At 44.9% G+C, this 25,179-nt stretch overlaps 1 protein-coding gene across 1 annotated transcript in view; it reads left to right on the top strand.

Moving 5' to 3' along the window:
* The window catches only part of LOC146577557 (protein NLRC3-like), a 122,788-nt gene extending 99,715 nt beyond the window's left edge, over positions 1–23,073 (top strand). The window contains exon 5 of the mRNA XM_085268286.1: positions 22,893–23,073. Coding sequence (XP_085124412.1) covers positions 22,893–23,073 — 181 coding nt within the window. The remainder of the gene's footprint in view (positions 1–22,892) is intronic.
* The last annotated feature ends 2,106 nt before the right edge of the window (positions 23,074–25,179 follow it).

The following is a 25,179-nucleotide window of genomic DNA, read 5'->3' as shown; positions in this document are numbered from 1 at the left end:
ATGTTTCTAAACCCCACAAATGCAGTCTCACTGTTCAACCCAATTTTCCTATGCTGGCATCCTGGCAGCTGCACGCTTGACTTTTCTCAGTTCATGGGCAGTTATTTTGCGCCTTGGTTTTTCCACACGCTTCTTGCGACCCTGTTGACTATTTTGAATGAAACGCTTGATTGTTCGATGATCACGCTTCAGAAGCTTTGCAATTTTGAGACTGCTGCATCCCTCTGCAAGATATCTCACTATTTTTGACTTTTCTGAGCCTGTCAAGTCCTTCTTTTGACCCATTTTGCCAAAGGAAAGGACGTTGCCTAATAATTATGCACACCTGATATAGGGTGTTGATGTCATTAGACCACACCCCTTCTCATTACAGAGATGCACATCACCTAATATGCTTAATTGGTAGTAGGCTTTCGAGCCTATACAGCTTGGAGTAAGACAACATGCATGAAGAGGATGATGTGGACAAAATACTCATTTGCCTAATAATTCTGCTCTCCCTGTAGACTTTTGTCTTATCGCCTTAACCTCCATGGTCTCAAATTCTTTAAGGATATAATTTCTTTTAACCGGATTAGGGCAAATTTCATTTATCAAAATATTCCTGATCACTTTGTTTGTAAACCTGCTGTCACCAAATTCAACTCCAGCTATGCAGAGCTGCCTCAGTCCAGGAGAAATTTTAGAGTGCACAATATCTTCTTTTATCATTGATCTCAAAGGGACTGGGATGGCTTTCACTGGGGATTTATATCTCTTAGCAGTACATCTTACATCAAATTTCTCACAAAACGTCTCATGTTTTAGTAAGACCCCATTATCATCCATAAAATGAGCTACAGCCCAAATCCCTTTAGATCTCCATTCATCCACGTACACAGATTTCCTACACAAACGGATATACCTGTTGTTCCATATAGGGGTGTTGTGAGGAGTAAAGCTATGTTTATAGATTAATTTCCAGTAGAGACGGACCTGCTGATGGAAAGCTGAGAGTTTAACAGGTAACGAACTGCAATCAAAGTCACAACGTAACAAAAAGTCTATTCCACCCATTTTGCCAAAAATCACATTGGGAATAATGTTCCAAAAGGAATTTTTGTTCCTAATGAAAGATCTTAACCATTTCAATTTTAGTACACCATTCATAACATCAAAGTCAGTGGCATTAGCCCCACCCTCTTCATAATTCTTAATCACATCATTTTTCTTTATATAATGACATTTGTTCCTCCATATGAACCTAAAATTAAGAGTATTTATAGATTTAATTAGTTTTGGAGGTATGGGCAGAGAAAAGGCTGGATAGATGAGTCTGGACAGACTGTCCATGTTGGTTAGCAAGCTTCTCCCAAACAGAGTTATGTCCCTTTGCAGCCACATGTTTAAAATTGACTTACACTTTTCTATATTGGTACAGATATTCTTATTTTCTGTTGATGTCTTATCCTTGCAAATTACAATGCCCAGATACTTCACCTCTTTTTTGATCTGCATATTATTTATTGCTTGCAGGGGACACTCATGCAGAGCTAGAATTTTGCATTTATTAATATTCAGCTGTAGGCCAGAAGCTTTGGAGAAATGGTTGATCGCCTGCAAGGCTAAAGGAATCTGGTCCTCATTTTTTAGAAACAGGGTGGTATCATCTGCCAGCTGACTGATTATTATCTGTTCACCCATCACAGTTAACCCCTTAATGTGACTGTTTTTAATCAAAATAATTCCTCTGACACAGAAGACCTACATTCCTGGTTTAATTCTTGCTGTCAAAAAATCATGGACTCTGTGGCTCCTTTAAAAACCAGGCAGCTTAAGGCTAAACCTGAGCCTTGGTTTAATGAGAGCAGTCGTGCTGTTAAGAGGGAATGTCGTCGAGCAGAACGGAGGTGGAAAAAGGATAAACTGCATGTATCATTTCAAATTCTCAAAGACTGCTGGCATCGCTACCAGAACACTGTTAAAGAGGCAAAAAGGGAATATTTTGCAAATATTATTTCTTCCAACTGTCATAACCCACGTGTGTTATTTAGGACCATTGACACTGTTCTTAATACTCCTTTGAATGTGTCACGGTCTGGCTGGCAGACCGTGGGGATGTGGGGAAAGGAGGACCCAAAACGCAGACTCTGCGATGCAAACAGTGCTCTTTATTTACAGTGAAAAGGCTGTAAAAACAATAACTCCCCGTTGCTCCCTCGAACCCCGTGTGCGTGCTTCCCTCCGATATCTGTGCTCGTGCTCCCCGCTGTTGTGTTTCCGCACCCCCGTGCGTGCTGCCTCTCCGGACCACTCCTCCTCCTGTAGGGAAACCAGAGACGCAGCCGTCAACACTAACCCTCGGCGGGCATATACGCACAGCACAGACCTACGCTAACACACACTGACTTGGTAAGATAACTCAATGATCCCGCGTCGGTGGGAGCTCCAAGACTCTCCTAAGTAGCTCCCCCGACGAGCCCTGATCAGCGGCAGGTGTGTGGCTTCGGGTGTGGCCAGTCCCTCCGCAGGGCCACACCCCTCAGGCCTGCAGGTGGCCGAGCTCCATCCTCCAGGCACACCCGCAGACATACACACCCATACCTTGCCTAAACATATGAGTGGGACACAGACTAACACAGCACAGAGAAGGAGAAACGACACCAAAAATACATAATAATAATAATACACAGGTCCATGACTGCCCAGGGATCCTGGGTCGCCCAGTCCCAGGACCCTGACAGAATGTCTGTTTGGAAGTTTCTCCTGAGATTTGCAATGATTTTCTGAACTTTTTTATTGAAAAGGTTGTCACCATCAGGCTCTTATCACAGCTCCTGACTCTGACCCCTCTGTCTCTGTCCCTTGCGCTGCTGTTTTCACTCAGTTTGAGCTTGTGACGCTCTCCTCTTTAGAGGATGTGGTTCGCCATATTAAGCCCACAGGTTCCCCACGGGATCCTGTCCCTCCACAATTCTTTAAAGAAATTTTTCCTAGTATACAACAGTATGTCCTTGACATTATTAACAGCAGTCTGTCTTCTGGTGTGGTTCCTGCAAATTTCAAACATGCAGTAGTACAGCCACTGCTTAAGAAACCTGGCCTTGATCACACAGTTTTAGCGAACTATAGGCCTATTTCCAAGCTGCCTTTAGTCTCCAAGGTTTTAGAGAAAATTGTTTTTAGTCAACTGAAAGATTTTCTAGATGAAAATGGAATCTTTGAGGTTTTTCAGTCAGGTTTTAAAACCCTTCACAGCACAGAATCTGCATTACTAAGGGTTTTTAATGACATCCTTCTGGCATGTGATTCTGGTAACCATGTTGTTCTTGTCTTGCTTGACCTAACTGCTGCCTTTGACACAGTAGACCACAATATTTTAATTTCTCGATTACATGATGTAGTGGGTATTGGTGGCACTGCACTCAATTGGTTTAGGTCTTATTTGTCAGATAGAACTTTCTCTGTCAGCCTTCTCGGTTACGAATCGTCTTCTGCTCCTCTGTCATGTGGTGTCCCACAGGGCTCAATTTTAGGGCCACTGCTCTTTTCTCTGTATCTACTGCCTCTGGGTTCTATCCTTAGAAGGCATGGGATCTCATTTCACTGTTATGCCGATGACTGCCAAATTTATTTGACACTAAAACGCAAGGATGCCATCTCCATAAAACCTCTCTTGACATGTCTAGATGACATTAAAGCTTGGTTGGCTCGAAACTTTTTAAATTTTAATAAAAAGAAAACAGAAGTGTTGGTGTTTGGACCCAGTGGTCCCTGTGAGTCCTCCTCTGTTGTTTTAGGATCCCTGGAAGTCTATTTTAAATCTGTTGTTACTGACCTTGGTTTTAAGTTGGACAGTGATTTTAAATTGGACAACCAAATCAGAGCAGTGGTGAAGTCCAGTTTTTATCATTTAAGGCGACTGGCAAGACTAAAATCTTTTCTTTCGAGGCAGCACCTTGAAACAGTGATCCATGCTTTTATTTCTTCCCGCCTGGACTACTGTAACTCACTTTATGTGGGGGTCAGTCAGTCATTGCTCTCACGTCTGCAGCTGGTTCAAAATGCGGCTGCACGACTCCTAACAGGAACTCGAAAAAGAGAGCATATAACCCCCGTGCTGGCCTCTCTGCACTGGCTGCCTGTGTCTTTTAGAGTTAATTTTAAAATTCTTATGTTTGTTTTTAAATGTCTACACAGTCTTGCCCCGCCTTACCTCTCTGAGCTTCTTCATCCCCACATACCCTGTCGGTCTCTCAGGTCAGCTGACCAGCTGCTCCTGGAGGTACCGAGATCCAGGAGGAAGCTCAGAGGGGACAGGGCCTTCTCTATTGTGGCTCCAAAATTATGGAATAATTTGCCCATGCATGTTAGAGAGGCCCCTTCACTGTCCACTTTTAAATCACGTCTTAAAACCCACTTTTATTCCTTGGCTTTTAACCTCAGTGAGACTTAGTTTCTTTTTTAATGCAGTAGTTATTTAATTAATGATTTCACTCTTCTTTTATTTGTTTTTTATTTATATCTCATGTAATTTTATTTTACAGTTCCAATGTACAGCACTTTGTGTCAGCTGTGGTTGTTTTAAAGTGCTTTATAAATAAAGTTGATGATGATGATGATGAAAATAGACAACAGCTCAGCAACCATGATGAACAGAAGTGGTGAGCTGCTACATCCCTGCCTTATCCCTCTATTAACCTCAAACCTTGAACATGTACCATGTTCTAGCAAAACAGAGCTGTTAATGTCATTATATAGCATCTCTATAACATTGATAAATTCCTCTCCAAAACCAAAAGACTGCAGAGTTTTTAATATGAACGTATGTTCAACTGAGTCAAATGCTTTGTAAAAATCCAAGAACAGGATGTACCCTCTCTCTTGGATTAATTCACTGTATTCAAGGAGATCCAAAACCAGCCTAATATTGTTATGAATTAGTCTTCCTTTCAAAAAACCTGATTGTGTTTCACTGATAATGTTTGAGATGCCTTTCTTTAGCCTCTCAGCTACAGCTCCAGACAGGATCTTATAGTCAGTGTTTAGTAAGGTGATGGGTCTTAAATTGTCTAAAATTCTTTTATCCTTACCCGATTTAGGGATCAGGGTTATCAGCCCTTGTTTCATGCTCGGCATCACTTCTTTTTTCTCTATCGATTCCTTTAATGCATCAAACAATAAAGTTCTTAGGTCCTTCCAGAAGAATTGATAAAAATTAGTAGTGAGTCCATCTGTCCCTGGGGACTTGTTTAATGCCATTTTCATGACCACCAAATCCAGTTCCTCAATTTTAAGCTCTGAATCACACAGATCTTTGAACGGCTTGTCAATACATGGGATGAGATTATGAATCTTATCAAAGAAACTATCAGAATCAGCTGCTGAATATTCTGAGGAGTACAATTTGGAATAAAAAGTGAAGACTTCTTTTCAATCTTTCTGAAATCTTTACATTCAGTCCCATTTATCAACAAGCTTGAGATTAGATTTCTCTGCTGTCTGCACTTTTCCAGCTTACTAAAATATGATGAGTTCTTTTCACCTGCCTCAATCCACTTGGCTCTCGATCTTATAAAGGCACCCTGGGCTTTCTCTAGGTAAAGATCGTCTAATTTAGTTTGTAACTCCATCAATTTATTCTTTTCTTGCACGTTTAGTTTTTCTTTACTACAGCACTGAGTTATTTCACGAAGTAAATTACTTTCATATTCCCGTTTTTCCCTGTTCAGTTCTTTGCAGAATTTTATAGTGAATTCTCTGATTTTGAATTTAATAAGTTCCCATTTCTGTATATTACCCACTACTGAGTCATCATTTTTTATATCTGTAATTTTATGTCTAATTTTATCACAATACTTGTCCTTATTTAAAAGGCTGGCATTAAATTTCCAATATCCCCTGCTACTACGTTTCATCCTTGTTGGTTCTAAGACAAGATCAATGAAACAGTGATCAGATAGGGGTGCTTTGGAGATTTTAGATGGTGAAGTACACCTCAAAATGTCATCGCTCACTAACCAATAATCAATTCTTGACCTGCTTTCTCCATTAGGTTTAAACCATGAATAATTCTTAACTCCAGGATTCAAACTTCTCCAAATGTCTGTAAAATTATTATCACTAGAAAAGTTCTCAATAATGTTATTCTGTTGCCTCCTTCCTAAGCGAGGAGGCCATCTGTCCATCCATTCATCTGAGGTCATGTTCCAGTCTCCTCCTATTAGGATGTAATCTGTGGGGTACATAACTTTAAACTCTGAAATAACATTTGTTAGATTTTCCAATAGATGTTTATTTTGACCTTCGTTATTATGTCCATAAAGATTTGTAACAATTAGAAATATACCTTCGCTCTTCAAGCTGCAGTTGACCAATGACCCTCACTATCAGCTTTATATGTTATAATCTCCCCTGGGAACTTATTAAAACAAATCGCCACACCTCCAGATCTGTTAGATCCACGACTGAAAAGAATCTTGTCTCCCCACTGATTAGCCCAAAAGGTAACATCGGCATCCACAGAGTGAGTCTCTTGTAAAAACAGACAGTGACATTTTTGCCCCTTGCAAAATAAAAAAAGTGCCTTTCTCTTAACAATTTCCTTCAAACCCCGAACGTTTAATGAACCAAAAGAAATTTTTGAGTGAACCATAATAAGAGTATGCTAAGAAAATAACTTTTTTTTAAAAAGAAAAGAAAAATATATAAACATGAGTTTAAATTGTAACACTTGTCACCAACTCAGTGACTAATAACCTTTAACTTTAAGTAGAACTCTTTTGTCCCATTAATAATATTCCACTGTATACAGTCTTACATCAAGTCTTTCATTCAACGTCGATGATCCTCCGTCCTTCGATGTATCCATGAGGACCCCGGAAAAAGGCCCGTTTCCCAGCCCGTCTGGCTTGTTCAATTTGCGGCCACAGCCGCCTCCTCTCTTCCCAGTCCTCCCGCGGCAGTACCTCAGCGAAGTGGAAACCGCCGTTCTTACAGACAGCCGAATCTTTGGTGCGACGCCAAATCTCCTCTTTCACGTGTCTCAGAGCAAACAGAATGATGATATGTCGGACCTTGTTCTCAATCTTCTTCCCAACTCTATGCACCACATCCACAGATTCTTCAAGCTTTGATATCATATCAGGTGCGATCTTGCCAAGAATTCCAATAACCAGCGATCTGACACCTTCATCTCTTTTCTCTTCTAATCCTTTAATCCGGAGGCACCACCTCATTTTGTACCTTTCTTGCTCTCACACTCTCTCCTTGAGATCGTAGTTATCTTTGGTCAACTGCTCGTTTCGTCTCTCCAACTCTTTAACCTTTTGTTTACATTCTTTCACCTCCTCCGAGTTGAACTGAACCGCTTTGGCTAGGCTGGCTAGCATCGTACTAGCTTGCTTGCATTGCACACTCAGGTCAGCTAGCTGCTCGTCCACTCTTTTTTCAAGGTTTTTTCTACGTAGTCATGATCCGTTCCTTCTCTGCTGTCTTCCTTTCCATCACATGGCGATGTTGTTTCTTGTTTTTTGAGGTCGAGTTTGAATTTAGCAGGTTTAACTATACTTGGGGCAGTCATTTTACTACTTTCGAGTGGAAACAATAACGAACACAAAGTAAATTCTGGGACAAGTTCAACGAGCTCCTAATTCGTGCAACTGCTCAACTCGCCATCTTGCGCCACCGTCTCACTACTAGATGAACTTGTGACACACATCTGCAGCAGAGGCTGAGTGGCTGCTCTCACACCTGGAGCATCCAAATCGACCCACAAACACGCTGAAAGATGCAATGCCATCAATGTGGATTGTCAAGACTGAGAGACCTCTTCCCTCTGACCCCTCCCCAAACCCTCAAACCCTCCTACCCACCTCGACATACAAACTCTGTGTGGCTTCACGTGTTCTGTTGATGTTTACATGATCGAAATAACTTGAACACAAACACAAACAAACAAAGAGGAAGACCGCACCGGAAGGAAACAACTACAAGTCCCAGCATCCTCTGTGTTTAGGGAGCAGCAGTGAAAGTGAAAGCAGGAGGAGGAAGGTGGAGCTGAGGCAGGTGAGTGTTAACATGAATATGTTTCTTCTTATGACATAAAATAATTCCACGCTGTTCGTGTCTGTGGGTGAAATGTGAGGCCGGTCGGCTCCTCTGAGCGCTGGTTTCCTGTAAGTAGAGAGGAAGTGAGTTTAGCTGAGCCTCCGTTTAGTGTGAGAGAGCAGGAGGAGAGTGAGAGCTGTGCTGAGGCAGGGTGAGTGTTAACACCGCTCTGACATTACTGTGTCTCTGTGGCGGGAACAACAGGCTCCGTCAGTGGAGGCAAAAATAATCAGACTTTGGTTTTTCAAAGGAAACAACTTTATGTCGGAAGTTCCCGCACGCTCATTGGATAACGATGTGTCAATCTCGAGCTATTAGCCAATGAGCGTGCGGATTCACAGAAAGACCCGCCTTTATCACGGGACTTTAAAAACTACAATGGCGACAGAAACTCCGTGAGTGGAGTTCAGGGTGACGTTATGAGACTGTGACGTTTGAGCCACTTCCCGTTGAACGTGAAACTGATGGTTTCTGGTGTTTGGGTCTGTTTTTCTGTATTTATGCAGATAAAGTGTAAACTCAGATGAATTATACCATCAAATGTTAAAGGAAAATATCAGGATGAGTGTCTGTGAGCTGAGAAGGACGTGAAGCGAGCAGTTTATCCCAGAGCTGAAGCTGCTCTGTGTGCAGAGATGAGCTCAGATTCCTGCTGTGATTGATCAACAGTCACAGAAATGTAGACTTGTAGTTATTACTGCAGTATGGTCACAGCAGATACTGATGAACATGTATTATGAGGATGGATGATCAAGTTTCTCACTCTCTCCTTTAAATCTCAGTTTTTTCTTCTTCACAGTTTATCTGTTAATTTATTAATGAATAACACTGAAAGAGTTTCTGTTATATTTCCCCTTGAACATCAGCTTATTAGGGCGGCATTAGGAAATAGCCCCCCTCCAAAGAATGAATAAATGAATGATGATAATAATAAAATGATTCAAAAGCAGAGCTCAGAGTGGTAGAATGGTCAAACATGGATCCACGGGTGGTTCAACTGCATTTGGTGACGTGACTAAAGCAAATCTTTCAAATAATCCCACCATCAACGGGATGTTGTCTCCTTTACTACGGTTACTTTACTTGGTCACCGTGTGAATTTCTTTGAAATGAACCAAATTCTTTTATTTGTTGGTTGTTGCATATTTAACCTCTACAGTCAGGAAAGGAGGAGATGAGGCCTCAACAATGTTGGGTTGTAGCTGTGGTTCAGGTTAGAGTGAGTGTCCATGGAATAAATGTAAGTCAGTGAACTGGAAACATGACTGTGTTCAAACTTTGTTTCCTTTTTATAATGAGTCTAATCAAAGGTGGACAGAAGTATCTCCACTGTGACTTTTCTGTGTCACCATCAGAGCTTCTGCACAGTGTTTCTGGGGCAGATAACATTGCAGCATTATGGAGACATTATGGAGACAAAAAGAAAAGCGTCTGGACTTCTTTAAGTTAAACTTAAAGAAGTCCAGACGCTTTTCTTGGACTGTTCAGTGTTGAGTCTCATTCACACACTCCCTCAGACTCTTCACACACACTGATTTGCTGACATAAACACACTCCTGTGTGCTTCACACACACACTGAGGACCATCTACAGACTGTGAGCTCCGTCTTCTTTGTCTTTGGAGCCGAACTCTGACAAAGTTAGGAACAAAACTTTCTCCAGCGTGTGAACTTTCCTCCTAGACTCAGTCTGAGCAGTCAGACCACATATTTCTAAAGCAGCACATGAAGGTGTGGCTCACACACACACAGGTGAAGGAAACAGCTGCAGTATTAAAAGCTGCTTCACTGTCTACAAATATATGAACTGAATGTTTCTTTCAGGCTGTAAAAACCTTATTTATCCTCCATTACAGTCCTGCATTCAGAGCATTACTTCTGTTATATTAGTACATGTATTTTATTCTGATGAAGACATAAAACTCTGAGCTGGATTGAATCCATTGAATCAGAGTCCAGGACTCAGACTAAACACACTGAATGTGTCCTGAGCTCGGCCGCTGTTCCACAGTAACTGCTGTCAGAGTCACTGTTACTGAGTTAGCTTAGCTAGCAGAGCAGCTAGCAGTTAGAGTATGAACTCTGTAAGCAGTCAGCTCGGTCCTGGACATGGTTACTGACATAAAGCTGCTCTCTGCAGCCATGTTTGACCTGCTGCTTTGTAGGACTACAGTAATGGAGGATTTGGAGGCTGAACTGGGCTCTGTGACACTTTTTGTAGTGAACTGATGAAAGCTGCGTCTCAGATGGATGTTAGTCCAACACATCAGACACGACCTCTGCAGCTCTCAGTTGATGTGCACATGAATGATTTGTGTTTCCTCTGCAGGTGAAGGTAGAAAGTGTGTGTGAGCTGATGTGAACTGAGCAGCATGGATCAGTGTGAGGACAGAGAGGAGGGAGTCCCTCCCTCTAAAAGCACTCTGTGTGGGGAACATGAGAGCCAGACCAAAGCTCAGAGGTGAGATGACCATCTCTAACTGTCCATGACTCTTCTCCATGTCACAGCTCAGCACTCACATCACTGCTCCATCATTATTCACACTCATACCTCTGTGTGTGTTGTTTTAAAGCCCAGAGCTGTGGGGCGTACCAGGCTCAGCTGGACATAACCCTGAAACTAATCCAGAGCCTGGACCTGAACCCAGCTGTGTTTCCTTAAAGAGCAACAGGTCGAAGGGTGTTGGTGTAAACTTTAACAAAAGACTGTTATGTGACAAAGAGTAAGTACATTATTTTTATGAGATTGTTCATCATGTCTTTAATTTAATATTTCCAGTTTTTCCTTCCTGTCTCATGAAGCTGTGACATTTATTGTTTTTCTTTTAGGATCAATAAGAGGCCAGAATCTCCTGGACCTGAACCCAGCTGTGTTTCCTTAAAGAGCAACGACTCAAAGGATGTTGGTCTAAACTTTAAAGGATGTTCTTCTGCTGCTGAGAGGTAATGTGTGTCTAGATGTTGTTCCTGACTCTGTATTTCTGAATAAATCCTCATGTTTAATATCAGCTCAGCTCTTTTTCACACACATTTCTATGTTGGCATGTGAAGCGGTGTGTGTTGGAGTGTTTCCACAAACACAGCAGTCAGAGTGGAAAGAGTGGATGTTGTAGGAGGTGTTTGTGTAGTGAAGAGGCTGAGTGTCTGTAGGACTCCAGCTGCTCCAGCAGGTGTCTCCTTTGTGCTTTGCTTCAAACACAGTGTAGGGAGGAGCTTCCACTCAGGTCTTTCAGGTGTTGCTGGATGGAGGAGGACAAATAGTTTTTCCCTTCAGTGACACTTCAGCAGCTCAATGTTCTGGGAGATGTTTGTCTTTATGAAGGTTTATGGATTCTTGTTCTTACTTTGGTGAAACTGAGCAACACATTTTCCATCTAACATTTAAAGTAAATTTCCAGGTGAATAAAAGATCTGCAGCTGCAGCCTCTGTGATGTTTCACAGTCTGAAAGTAACAAATTCAACCAGAGTTCAAACAAAGGCTTAATATACGTGTGTGTTTTATATAATGCCAACAAGTACAAACAGGTGTTCTTACAGGTCTTAATCACAGAGGTCTGATAAGTCTGGTGACTTTCACACTCAGCAATTTTGCTGCCTTTTATTTTATATTGGCCTTTTTAAAGCCCTTCAAAGTCTCCCACATTCATACAGAGCTTTTAACACCAAACTCCTTTACAGTCCTTCTCCTCTCACACACGATCACACGACTGATTTGTCTGCAGCAGCTGTGTTACTGCTAGTATTTCATTATGTGTGTAATCTCCTCATATTGTTCCTGTGGTTTAGTTTGACTTCCTTCTGCAAACTCAGCTGCTCTGTTGCTGATACACGTCTCCATGAATATGATTGATCAGATGCTGCCAACACCATGTGTTTCATGTGAGCGCTCAGCTGAAACCCTGGGTTGACTTATCGAGTTAATAACAAGCTTCACGTGACTGAATGCTAAAGTGAATCCAGATAAAGGAAAGAGACCCTGCTAATGTTGGACTCACTTCTTAGTGTAGATCCCAGGAGGAAGTTCAACATAGCCATTCTTTGTGCTAGCTCGACCAAACCTGAGACCACAGTGCAGGATAATGATCATCATCTGTCTCTGTCAAGGACATTTAAAATCCACAAATAACAAACATAATTATATTTGATCATTAAAAATGATGATTAAACAAAGTGTCAAACATACTTAAGTAGAAGGACTGATGTTTGTGTTAAAATACCCTCTTAAAGCTGAAATACTGATTCAACTTTCTCCAAAAGTTGATTCTGTTCATCTGGACGTAGCATTTTGTGGGAGAAACGTTTCGTCATCATCCAGGTGACTCCTTCAGTCTCAGCTGACTGCAGGTTTCCAATCTTATAAACAGGACATTTGAATAATAACTGAAACCAGCCCACTGAAGGAACAATGGGCTGTGAGGTCAGTTCCTTAATCTTAATTATGCAAATGTCACGGAGCGCTGTGCGGCAGGCAGGAGGAGGACCCAAACGCAAAACTCACAGACACGGGGATGAACTCAAAATCACAGCTTTAATGCTGGAGTGGCAGAACATAGGAAATACAAAACTAAACTGGGAAAAGTAAACTAACATACGCAGAGACACAGGGAGATCCACACAACATGAGGGACGACGTCACACTGAACAGAGGGAGACGCAGACAGAAATACACAGAGGGTTAACGAGGGAAGTGGGAACACACGGGGAACACAGGTGACACTGATAATCATAACGAGACAGGGCGGGGTGAACTGAACACTGACGGGAGAGGTGAAACAGGAAGTACAGGAGGAGAGAGAGCACGAGTAGAACACCAACGTAACAGGCAGGGGAGACATGGAATAAACACGAAAGGGGACGAGGGCTCATAAATACATAGAGGGCACACAGGGGGAAGAGAGAGCACGGGGAGAACTTAGACATAAAGGGCAGGGGAAGCATGGAATAAAATACAAACATACAAGGAAACTAAGAACACTGGGCCAACATGGCCCAGGACCATGACAGTACCCCCCCCTCAAGGGCTGGCTCCAGACAGCCCAAACACAGAAAAACAAAACCAAACAGAAAACAACCCAGGGCGGGCGGCGGGGGCCCAGGACGGAGGGCCCGGAACAGAAAACAAAAGAAGAGCACAGCAAACACCGGAGCCCAAGAAAATAACCCAAACACAGAGCAGTTCAGGGGGCCGGCCGTGCGCAAGGCAACGGCGGCGACGTGGAAACAGTTCAGGAGGCCGGCCGTGCGCAAGGCAACGGCGGCGGTGAAGGAGACGACGGAGCAGTTCAGGAGGCCGACCGCGCGGGAGGCGGCGGCGACGATGACAGCGCTGGTCCGGGGGCCGGCCGTGCGGAAGGCGACGGCGGCCACTCAGGCGATGACGGTGCAGTTCAGGGGGCCGGCCGCGCGGAAGGCAGCGGCGGCGGCTCTCCAGTGTCAGGCGTACTGGCCGAGGCCCGGTGGGCACGGGACCAGTCAAGGCGGGACCAGGCGAAGCACAGGCTGAGGAGGCTGCAGCAGACGAAGACTCTGAGGAGGCTGCAGCAGACGAAGACTCTGAGGCCGGGCCAGACGAGGACGAAGACTCTGAGGAGGCTGCAGCAGACGAAGACGAAGACTCTGAGGCCGGGCCAGACGAGGACGAAGACTCTGAGGCCGGGCCAGGCGGAGCTGCAGAGGCTGAGGCCGGACCAGGCGTAGCAGAAGCACAGACAGAGGCTGGCCCAGGCGATGACGAAGCGGTCGCAGATGGCGGCTGGACAGGCTCCTCGGGCCCTCCAGCGGAGACAGGAGGCTGGACGGGCCCCTCGGACCCTCCAGCGGAGACAGGAGGCTGAACGGGCCCCTCGGACCCTCCAGCGGAGACAGGAGGCTGAACGGGCCCCTCGGACTCTCCAGCGGAGACAGGAGGCTGAACGGGCCCCTCGGACCCTCCAGCGGAGACAGGAGGCTGAACGGGCCCCTCGGACCCTCCAGCGGAGACAGGAGGCTGAACGGGCCCCTCGGACCCTCCAGCGGAGACGAGGAGGTGCTGGCCGGGCTCACTGGAACCCCCAGCGGACGAGGTGGATGGCGGCGTGGGAGCCGCGGAGTCCTGGATGAGCTCATCCGAGCTTCCAGCAGGAGCTGAAGTAGAGCCAGAGAGGATTGGGACCCCGGGCTCAACGTTAAGCTGGCTAGAAAACCGCACTGCTACGGGGAACTGGGCCAAAGGTTCAGGTGCGAGCTGAGCTGTTGGACACACGGGGACCTGAGCTGCTGGACACACGGGGACCTGAGCTGCTGGACACACGGGGACCTGAGCTGCTGGACACACGGGGACCTGAGCTGCTGTCTGTAGTACCGGTGGTGGTGAGAGTGGAGTAGGTGGTGGAGTTAATGACTTCACAGGGGAATGAACTAGAGGTAGTGACGGTTGTGGTGCTGGTGGTTGAGTGGGTGACTGTGCTAAAGGAGGCTGCACTGGGGAAAGCAGGGCTGCAGGAGGCTGCACTGGGGACAGCAGGGCTGCAGGAGACTGCACTGGGGACAGCAGGGCTGCAGGAGACTGCACTGGGGACACTGGAGACTGCACTGGGGACACTGGAGACTGCACTGGGGACACTGGAGACTGCACTGATGGTTGTAGTGGAGGTGTAACGGGTGAAGGAGTGGCTGAAGTGACTGTGGGTCGGACGGCTAGTGGCTCAGCTACAGGGTATGGTAACGGCAGGGCTATGGGTTGAATGACTGACTGAGTAGCAGCCTGAGTGGCTGGGTGTAGTGACGGTTGTGGTGGAAGAGAAACAGGTGGTAGTGTGGATGATGGAGCTAAGGGCGACTGAGTGGCAGACCGAACTGATGACTGAAGCGATGGTAGAGGTGAAAATGGAGCTTGTGGTGAAATTAATGGCTGAGCTAGCGGGGACACTGGAGACTGAACTGAGGGCGGCTGCGAGGGAGCTAACTGAACTGCGAAGGGCTGCGAGGGAGCTAACGGAGCTGCGAAGGGCTGCGAGGGAGCTAACGGAGCTGCGAAGGGCTGCGAGGGAGCTAACGGAGCTGCGAAGGGCTGCGAGGGAGCTAACGGAGCTGCGAAGGGCTGCGAGGGAGCTAACGGAGCTGCGAAGGGCTGCGAGGGAGCTAACGGAGCTGCGAAGGGCTGCGAGGGAGCTAACGGAGCTGCGAAGGGCTGCGAGGGAGCTAACGGAGCTGCGAAGGGCTGCGAGGGAGCTAACGGAGCTGCGAAGGGCTGCGAGGGAGCTAACGGAGCTGTGAAGGGCTGCGAGGGAACTGACCGAGCTGGAAGTAGCAGCGAGGGAGCCGACGGAGCTTCTGGTAGCACAGCAGGTGAATTAGAAGGCCGAATGTCCGGCTGTGGGGTGGCGCGTCGGCGGCGTGAATGCCGTTTCTTTTTTGATGATGGCTCTGACGGGCCGAGCGGCTCCACATCCGGCCCTTCAGGCAGGTGGGTAGTAGCAGCTGGGGGATGAAGGTGGAGCTCGTTGCGGATTAAATCCTGTTCGAGTGGGTGGAGCGCACTGAGTAGCCAGGGAAGACCAGAGATTAAACGCTGCAGTTTGGTTTCCACAGCACGGCGAAATTCCTTTCCCTCACGTTCGAGCCACAGATGCAGGAGTCTTTCCACGGAGTAGATAATGTCCAGACGCAGTTCTTCTGGTGGGTTGAGTGCTGCTGGGTCCATATCTGGTGACGTCGTACTGTCACGGAGCGCTGTGCGGCAGGCAGGAGGAGGACCCAAACGCAAAACTCACAGACACGGGGATGAACTCAAAATCACAGCTTTAATGCTGGAGTGGCAGAACATAGGAAATACAAACCTAAACTGGGAAAAGTAAACTAACATACGCAGAGACACAGGGAGATCCACACAACATGAGGGACGACATCACACTGAACAGAGGGAGACGCAGACAGAAATACACAGAGGGTTAACGAGGGAAGTGGGAACACACGGGGAACACAGGTGACACTGATAATCATAACGAGACAGGGCGGGGTGAACTGAACACTGACGGGAGAGGTGAAACAGGAAGTACAGGAGGAGAGAGAGCACGAGTAGAACACCAACGTAACAGGCAGGGGAGACATGGAATAAACACGAAAGGGGACGAGGGCTCATAAATACATAGAGGGCACACAGGGGGAAGAGAGAGCACGGGGAGAACTTAGACATAAAGGGCAGGGGAAGCATGGAATAAAATACAAACATACAAGGAAACTAAGAACACTGGGCCAACATGGCCCAGGACCATGACAGCAAATTTGTGTGTGAATCTGTGAATGGGACTCATTACTAGAGCTGGGCGATAGAACGATAACGATATGTATCGCGATATAACTTTTACTCGATAGAGAAATTAAGCTATCGCGATAGACCTCGCCGCTCTTGTCCTCAAAAAAAAAAAAAAAAAAAAAGGTCAGCCAGTCCAAACTAATTAGCGCAGAGCCGCAGCGTCACGTCGCGTGACTTGTTACGTACAGCACAAGTGCCAAGCCGCACGTGTGTTTGTTTGGGAAGCAGCCAGCGGGTAATGGAGGAAATGAGTGTGCCGACTAGAAAAATCAACCGAGCGTGACCGAAGAGAAAACAGATGATGGTTCCAATGCCGGAGAGATTGTCGAACGGAAGAGCCATAGAAGTTCCGTAGTGTGAAGGTATTTCGGCTATTTCAAGTCTGACAAAAAACAGAGTAGCGTGCACTGTAAATTGTGCCGAAAGCAAGTCTGGAAATACAATAAACTGGTGCATGCGTCACACTGTGCGCCACGTTATTGTTTCGGTGAAATGAATTTCTACAATACTGTTACTTCTACTCTCTGCAGTGTTTAAATGCTTACATATACACACAGTTACTGTCCGTCCACACATACGACTCGGTTCTGCTTCTATGCCCCAGCTTTGTTTACTTTTTCCCACCGAGGCTTCTAGACTTCTGATTGGCCGACATTTCGGCACGGTTAGGAATCTAGCGCCACCTGCTGCTTTGGCATGTTCATAGCAGCGTTTTCCTTCATTTCTCCCTTTATGTGTGGACGGGATTATTTTTTTAAACGAAAACGGAAAATCTCCGTTTTCAAAAATACCCGTGTACGTGTGGACGTAGCCTCAGTCTCTGACTGGAAGCGCTAATTCGTCATTCGGCTTTTGTCAGACTAAAGTAACTTAAAACTGTTTGAAAAGCTCAGCTATACAACAAGGAGAGATTGAGAATTTCCTTTTAGTTCTCAGTTTATTTGATATTGACAAAAGTTAGTCAGTTTTGTCTGTTCTTCTGTAACACAAACTAAGATTTATTTTTAGAATTCATATTTTGTTTCTAAGTGGAATTGACAATTTAGTTTGTTTTGTTTGTTCTATTTTGAAACTTAAACGCTTTAGCGGCTGCCTTTTGTGTAGTTTGCAATATTTGCCTTTATTTATCTGAAAAAGTCTCATGTTCCTTAAGTACATCTACCCTGTTGAACTTATTATGGGAAATAAATATTTAAATAAAAACAAGCTGCTGATTATTTCACATTTTACTTGTGAGCAACGGCACATTTAAATCTTACAAATATAGTTATTTGGCTTATATCGTGATAGATATCGTTATCGCCTGAAATGAAAAAAACATATCGTGATATGAAAAAATCTCATATCGCCCAGCTCTACTCATGACCATTGATCAACAACCATTGATCAATGGTCATGAGTCCCATTCACAGAGAGTTGGGGAATGGTTGCAATCACAGCATGTAAGATGGTGACAGATGTACCCTTAGGCCCCCTCCTCCATTCAGAGATGGTCTTTCCCTTTTCACGTAAATGGCCTCCTTGACTCCGCCCTCAAACCAGCGTTCCTCCCTGTCCAGGATTTTACATCCTCATCATTGAAAGAGTGTCCACTGGCCTGCAGGTGTAAATAAACTGCAGAGTCCTGGCCTGACGAGGTGGCTCTGCTGTGTTGTAGCCAAAGGTTGTTTGGTTTCCCCGATATATAAATCCTGGCAATCCTCCTGCACTTAGCAGCGTACACTATGTTACTCTGTTACTCTGATCCTTGGGGTGGACCAGTTTTTGGCGCAGCGTGTTTTGGGGTTTAAAAGCCACAGAGACCCGGTGTTTAGAAAAAATCTGTCTCAACTGCTCCGATACTCCTGACACGTACGGGATCACTACAGGTTTTTGCTTAAGCAGCGGCTGGTAAATGTGGTTATCCCAGCTTTGACAAAAGTCCAGCTGGGATAACGACATTTACTCTACGTCCAGATGAACAGAATCAACTTTTGGAGATTTACTTTCCTGGATGATTAAGAATGCATCAAGACGTTCCTCCTAAAGTGTTATTCAGTGTTGTGACAGTCAGCTGCTTCAGCTGCTGCTGGGATGGGCTGTGGCAAAGAGAACAGAGAAAATCGAAATCAGAGTTTTTCTCTGAATTAAAAGCAAGGAAACAACAATATATTCTACATGGTGAAACTGATGGTTTATGGTGTTTGGGTCTGTTTTTCTGTATTTATGCAGATAAAGTGTAAACTCAGATGAATTATACCATCAAATGTTAAAGGAAAATATCAGGATGAGTGTCTGTGAGCTGAGAAGGACGTGAAGCGAGCAGTTTATCCCAGAGCTGAAGCTGCTCTGTGCGCAGAGATGAGCTCAGATTCCTGCTGTGATTGATCAACAGTCACAGAAATGTAGACTTGTAGTTATTACTGCAGTATGGTCACAGCAGATACTGATAAACATGTATTATGAGGATGGATGATCAAGTTTCTCACTCTCTCCTTTAAATCTCAGTTTGTTTCTTCTTCACAGTTTATCTGTTAATTTATTAATGAATAACACTGAAAGAGTTTCTGTTATATTTCCCCTTGAACATCAGCTTATTAGGGCGGCATTAGGAAATAGCCCCCCTCCAAAGAATGAATAAATGAATGATGATAATAATAAAATGATTCAAAAGCAGAGCTCAGAGTGGTAGAATGGTCAAACATGGATCCACGGGTGGTTCAACTGCATTTGGTGACGTGACTAAAGCAAATCTTTCAAATAATCCCACCATCAACGGGATGTTGTCTCCTTTACTACGGTTACTTTACTTGGTCACCGTGTGAATTTCTTTGAAATGAACCAAATTCTTTTAATTGTTGGTTGTTGCATATTTAACCTCTACAGTCAGGAAAGGAGGAGATGAGGCCTCAACAATGTTGGGTTGTAGCTGTGCTTCAGGTTAGAGTGAGTGTCCATGGAATAAATGTAAGTCAGTGAACTGGAAACATGACTGTGTTCAAACTTTGTTTTCCTTTTTATAATGAGTCTAATCAAAGGTGGACAGAAGTATCTCCACTTTGACTTTTCTGTGTCACCATCAGAGCTTCTGCACAGTGTGGAGAAAGATCCAGAAGCAGAGCTGGACTGCAGACAGCCAGTCAGAGCAGCTGTGTACAAAGTAAGACTGAACATCTGTCTGCTGATGGACTCATTTCTGAAAACTGGACTTCTTGTGTTGTTCAGACATTGAAGAGTTTTCTTTCTCTTTAGTCTCATTGTTTTTCTTTCTTTCAGCAGATGTTGGTCTGCAGGAGGTTTTAGATGAACATAAGATCAGTCTGAGGAGGAGATGTGAACGTGTGACTGAAGGAAGTGATGAAACAGGAAGTAGAACCCTCCTGAACAGGATCTACACTGAGCTCTACATCACAGAGGGACAGAGTGAAGAGGTTCATACCCAACATGAGGTGAGGCAGCTGGAGACAGCTTCCAAGATGGACGCCCTCCATGACGCTCCAATCAGGTGCCAGGACATCTTTAAAGCCTTACCTGACCAACAGAGACCCGTCAGAGTGGTTCTGACCAACGGCGTGGCTGGTGTTGGAAAAACCTTCTCAGTGCAGAAGTTCACTCTGGACTGGGCAGAGGGCTTGGAGAACCAACATGTCAGTGTGGTGGTTCTGCTTTCATTCAGGGAGCTGAACCTGATCAGAGATGAGCAGTACAGTCTTCTGGAGCTGCTCCATGTTTTCCATCCAACATTACAGAAGGTCACAGCAGAGAAGCTGGCTGTCTCTCAGCTTTTGTTCATCTTTGACGGCCTGGATGAAAGCAGACTTTCATTGGATTTCACCAACAGGAAGCTGCTGTCTGATGTCACACAGAAGTCATCAGTCAGCCAGCTGCTGACAAACCTCATCCAGGGGAATCTGCTTCCCTCGGCTCTCATCTGGATAACTTCCCGACCCGCAGCAGCCAATCAGATCCCTCCTACATGTGTTGACAGGCTAACAGAAGTACGAGGCTTCACTGACGCCCAGAAGGAGGAGTACTTCAGGAGGAGATTCAGTGATGAAGAGCTGTCCAGCAGAATCATCTCCCACATGAAGACATCCAGGAGCCTCCACATCATGTGTAGTATCCCAGTCTTCTGCTGGATCACTGCTACAGTTCTGGAGCACATGTTGACTACAGAGCAGAGAGGAGAGCTGCCCAAGACCCTGACTGACATGTACTCACACTTCCTGCTGGTTCAGACAAAGAGGAAGAAGAACAAGTACCATGAGGGACATGAGACGAGTCCACAGGAGCTGACGGAGGCTGACAGGGAAGTTCTTCTGAAGCTGGGGAGGCTGGCGTTTGAACATCTGGAGAAAGGAAACATCATGTTCTACCAAGAAGACCTGGAGCAGTGTGGTCTGGATGTGACAGAGGCCTCGGTGTACTCAGGAGTTTGTACAGAGATCTTCAAAAGAGAGTGTGTGATCTTCCAGAAACCAGTCTACTGCTTTGTTCATCTGAGCATTCAGGAGTTTCTGGCTGCTGTCTACATGTTCCACTGTCACACCAACAGGAAGACAAAGGTGCTGAAGAACTTTTTGGGAAAAGACTACAACGACTACTCTCTGGATGATTTCCTTAAACGAGCCATGTATAAATCCCTCCAGAGTAAAAATGGCCACCTGGACCTGTTTGTTCGCTTCCTTCATGGCCTCTGTCTGGAGTCCAACCAGAGACTCTTAGTAGGTCTGCTGGGTCAGACAGAGATCAGTCCAGGAACCATCCAGAGAGTCATCAACAACCTGAAGGAGATGAACAGTGATGAAATCTCTCCTGACAGAAGCATCAACATCTTCCACTGTCTGATGGAGATGAACCACCTCTCATTATTTCAGGAGATCCAAGAGTTCCTGAAGTCAGAGAACAGATCAGAGAAGAAACTCTCTGAGATCCAGTGCTCAGCTCTGGCCTTCATGCTGCAGATGTCAGAGGAGGTTCTGGATGAGTTGGACCTGCAGAAGTACAAAGCATCAAAGCAGGGACGACAGAGACTGATTCCAGCTGTGAGGAACTGCAGAAAGGCTGGGTGAGTCCAGATGTGATCATTAACATCATTGATCAGTGTAGGTTAGTAGTTTAATGTTGAAAATAAAATCAGATTGTAACCACAAAGTGTTTGTGTCCGTACGCTGCAACCTTCCACACCATTCCTTTATTGTACAGACTCAGCAGCAGCTCCATGGATCCCAAATCCAAGAGTGGAGAACAGATTTGAAGTGTGTCACATCCATGCAGTCACAGCTGTTTCCACCATGTTTCCACTGATATTAATCCTGTTCAATGACACGTTTCATATCAGTGAATATGTTCTTTAGGACGTCCACTGACATGTTTAAGTGTCCTGCTGGAAATCACTCAAATCATCCATGAAATCCATGAAAAATCCTTTTAGTGTTTCTAACTTCAGCCTCTGTCCTCTCTCTCTCTCCATCCTCCTCACTGCTTCTTTCACTGATAATCACACAAACATCGTATTCAGCTACAAAATAACACAATAATATCATCTGATGATCATTATTATAAGAGCAGGATCCATATTTGATATCAGAGTAACACACTGCTTGGTTATGTGCAGTCATCATCAGTGACTGTGGGTCAAACAGAAGCTCTCTGATTGGTTGCTGACCTTGGTCACCTGTCCACTCTCACCTGTTTGTGTTTGCTCTCTCTTTGCTGTCTCCATCCTCTCTCTCCTTTCTCTCCCTCTCTGTCTTTGTACGTCACTCAGGTCCAGGTCAGGTTATAACAATATTCAAAGTGAATACAGGCTGCTGCTGGACACAGACAGGTAACATCATTGTGACTTGCTGTCACCTGGATCTGGACTCATAAACACTGAAGCCCTGAACAGGAATACAAATCATTTTCTGCCAACTAGCGACACAGCAGCAGATAATGGCTCAGAAAGCTCAAATGAGCCAATCATTTCTGTGTTTAGTTCCCCTGAAATCAGATCTGATATCAGCAGCTCTGAGTTCATTCATCATTATTGTCCAGTGATGAGATTTCTGCTCCGTTTGGTAACAGTCAGCAGGTTTTTCCTGCGTGTGGACGTGAACAGTCGTACCTGACAGCAGGTAGCAAACAGAGATCATCTTTCCAGCTGGAACTCTTCACTGAGCTGAACTCATTCAAAATGTTCTGGAGTCAAAACAGGAAACAGTCCAAATGTGTGTCTTCACTCTGACTCTGGATCAGATCTCAGTGACAGACTGTGGACATTATGGAAGCCTAAATGTGACACCATCTTCCTCCTTCATCTGCAGATTAAAGCCAAACAAAGATTCTCATTAAAAGTCTGCAGGTCTGAGAGAGACTCAATCGTTGTGTCATGTCAAACACAGTAAGAGGAGCTGAAGCACAGATGTGAAGAGCAGATTCATCAGATTATGACCTCACTCTGTTTTGTCTTCATATACATTCAGTCTGTGTTTATAATGCAGATTTTCTGCTTTTATAATAACACATTTTATATTTTCTATCATCACAGACTGACTCACTGTGGACTCTCAGAGTCTCACTGTGAAGTTGTGGCCTCAGCTCTGAAGTCCAGCCCCTCCCATCTGACAGAGCTGGACATGAGTAACAACCTCAACCTGCAGGATTCAGCAGTGAAGCTTCTGTGTGCTGGACTGGAGAGTCCAAACTGTCGACTGGAGACTCTGAGGTGAGTTCACTGACTGCGGCTGTTGTAGTTTTTCTATATTTCAGGTCTTTGATGTTTGAAACTTTCTTTAGTTCCTAAATGTTCAGGATGTGTCTGAAGACAAATGTGAAGAAGTTTGAGTGCTTTCAGAAATGTTGTCTTTCCAAACGACTGAACAAGAGTTTTTCCTTTTGGCTCCAAACAGAAGTGACAGACTTGAGCAGGGTTCATTTAAAGGCTGACAGAAGTGGAGTGGTGACGGGGAGATGTTTGACAGGACAGTGTTTCAGCCTCCACAGGTTCATGTTGTGCTCCATCAGTCAGTGAAGATGAAGTCAGTGCTGATGAGGCTGTAGAGTGTGTGAGGGATGTGAATGAGGATGATGAAGATCTGATGATAGCAGATAAAAACAGGCTGCAGAGACTTTGAGCCATACAGGGCACACAGTGTGTGTACAGAACAGCTGAAATCATTATGGAGGCCTCACTGGGATATGGAAGCATCACAGTACAGCTTCAGTGAAGCATTAAAGTCTCTGATATGAGATGAGAAATGAAGCAGCCAGAGCTTTTTCATGAGTGGAAACCCACTGTGACTGTGAGCTGCTGCTACAGCCTCCAGATTAGCCAGCAGCTCATCCTGCTCAACATTTTCTCACCAACTTTAATGGAAGTGTGATGTTTTCAGCTGGAGTGATGGTCAGGGTGGCCTCCCTCTCCTCTTCTTCTCCTCTTCCTCTTTCATTTGTAAAGCCACTTCTGCTGCTTTCATTCATTTGGAAGTCCTGTAGCTGAGTTTGGGAGAGGCTAACAGCCTCGGCAGCAGAGGGGAGAAAGGCTGTAACACCACCACTTTACTCTGTTCTACCTGTCACATCATTTTATCAGGAAACAAATGTGCTCATGTTTTTACTATGTTTGTCTTGAAGATGTAAGAAGATCACATGGTGCTTTTTATTACTGTGTTGGTTTGTTTCCTGTCTCTTGGATGGAGCCCAGCTGTGCGTGGCCCCTGGGCCTGTGGTCAGAGTGTGTGCTGGATAATCCGGCCCAGGATGAGGCCAAACTGACATGGGATGAAATGTCTGTCACATAATTGAGCTTAGTGTAGTTTCATTTCTGCACAATTTAAAACAACCAAAACTTTGTTCTGTCTTTTCTATGTTATACTGTAGACTTTCTTTGATACTGTGTCCAAAAGGAGCAGCTTTTACTTTGAAGGGGAGCCGTCTCTGTTTCCTCTTCAGGTTGGATGATGGAAGCAAATGAGTGTGTGATGTTCTTTCAGTGTTGCACTTTGTAGACGCTCCCTGAGCACTGGTCTCACAGCCAGCTGCACATAGAGACCAGTGTTGTTAGTCCAGGTCAGAAGATGACTTGTTGGGATGAAAATGAGCTTGTAGTTTGTCTGCTTTAATAATGTGACTGGAAAAAGGTGTTGGACTTCAAATATGTCCATTTCTTTCACACTTCACCTTTAAAAGTGAAGCCTTGTGGTTCCTGGAAGGAAAAACACGACTTTTTCAAGTCTTTGTCCTGTTTTTATGATAAATGTACGACTTTAATGGGAAACATTCAGAGTTTTTTCTCTTGTTGTGTTTGTTTGAAGCTGCTTCCTGTTGGCTTCAGCTGTTTGGAGTTTCCATTTTCTAAACTTCTACATTCTGAACCTTCTTCAGCTCTGAACAGATGATGAAACACTGAATGATTTCAAGCTCACACTTTGTCTAATAAACTTACATCTTTCATTCTTTATACAGATTGAGTCTCTGTGGTTTGTCAGAGATCAGCTGTGATTATCTGGCAGCAGCACTGAAGTCCAACCCCTCCCATCTGAGAGAGCTGGAGCTACAACTTAACAACCTGAAGGATCCAGATGTGAAGCAGCTGTCTGATTTTCAGCAGAGTCCAGACTACAGACTGGAGACTCTGGAGTAAGTAGAGTGATGGAGTGAGTGGGTGGTGCTGTCAGCAGTATTGTACTAAACACAGTCAGTATGAAACAAAGATCCAGTGTTTCCTGTAAAGCTGCAGCTTCTCAGTGAAGCTGTGAGAGGAGAATGGTGACAGGCTTCAGGATTGGACACAAACACTTCCTGTTTCTGACCTTTATGGTCACCATAGTAACGGC

Source organism: Mchenga conophoros, linkage group LG3 (genome assembly GCF_057382185.1).
Source record: "Mchenga conophoros isolate Kocher_MC1m ecotype Shallow Benthic linkage group LG3, M_conophoros_male_GT1.1, whole genome shotgun sequence".
Taxonomy (NCBI): Eukaryota; Metazoa; Chordata; class Actinopteri; order Cichliformes; family Cichlidae; genus Mchenga; species Mchenga conophoros.
This window is presented reverse-complemented; position numbering and strand designations above follow the sequence as displayed.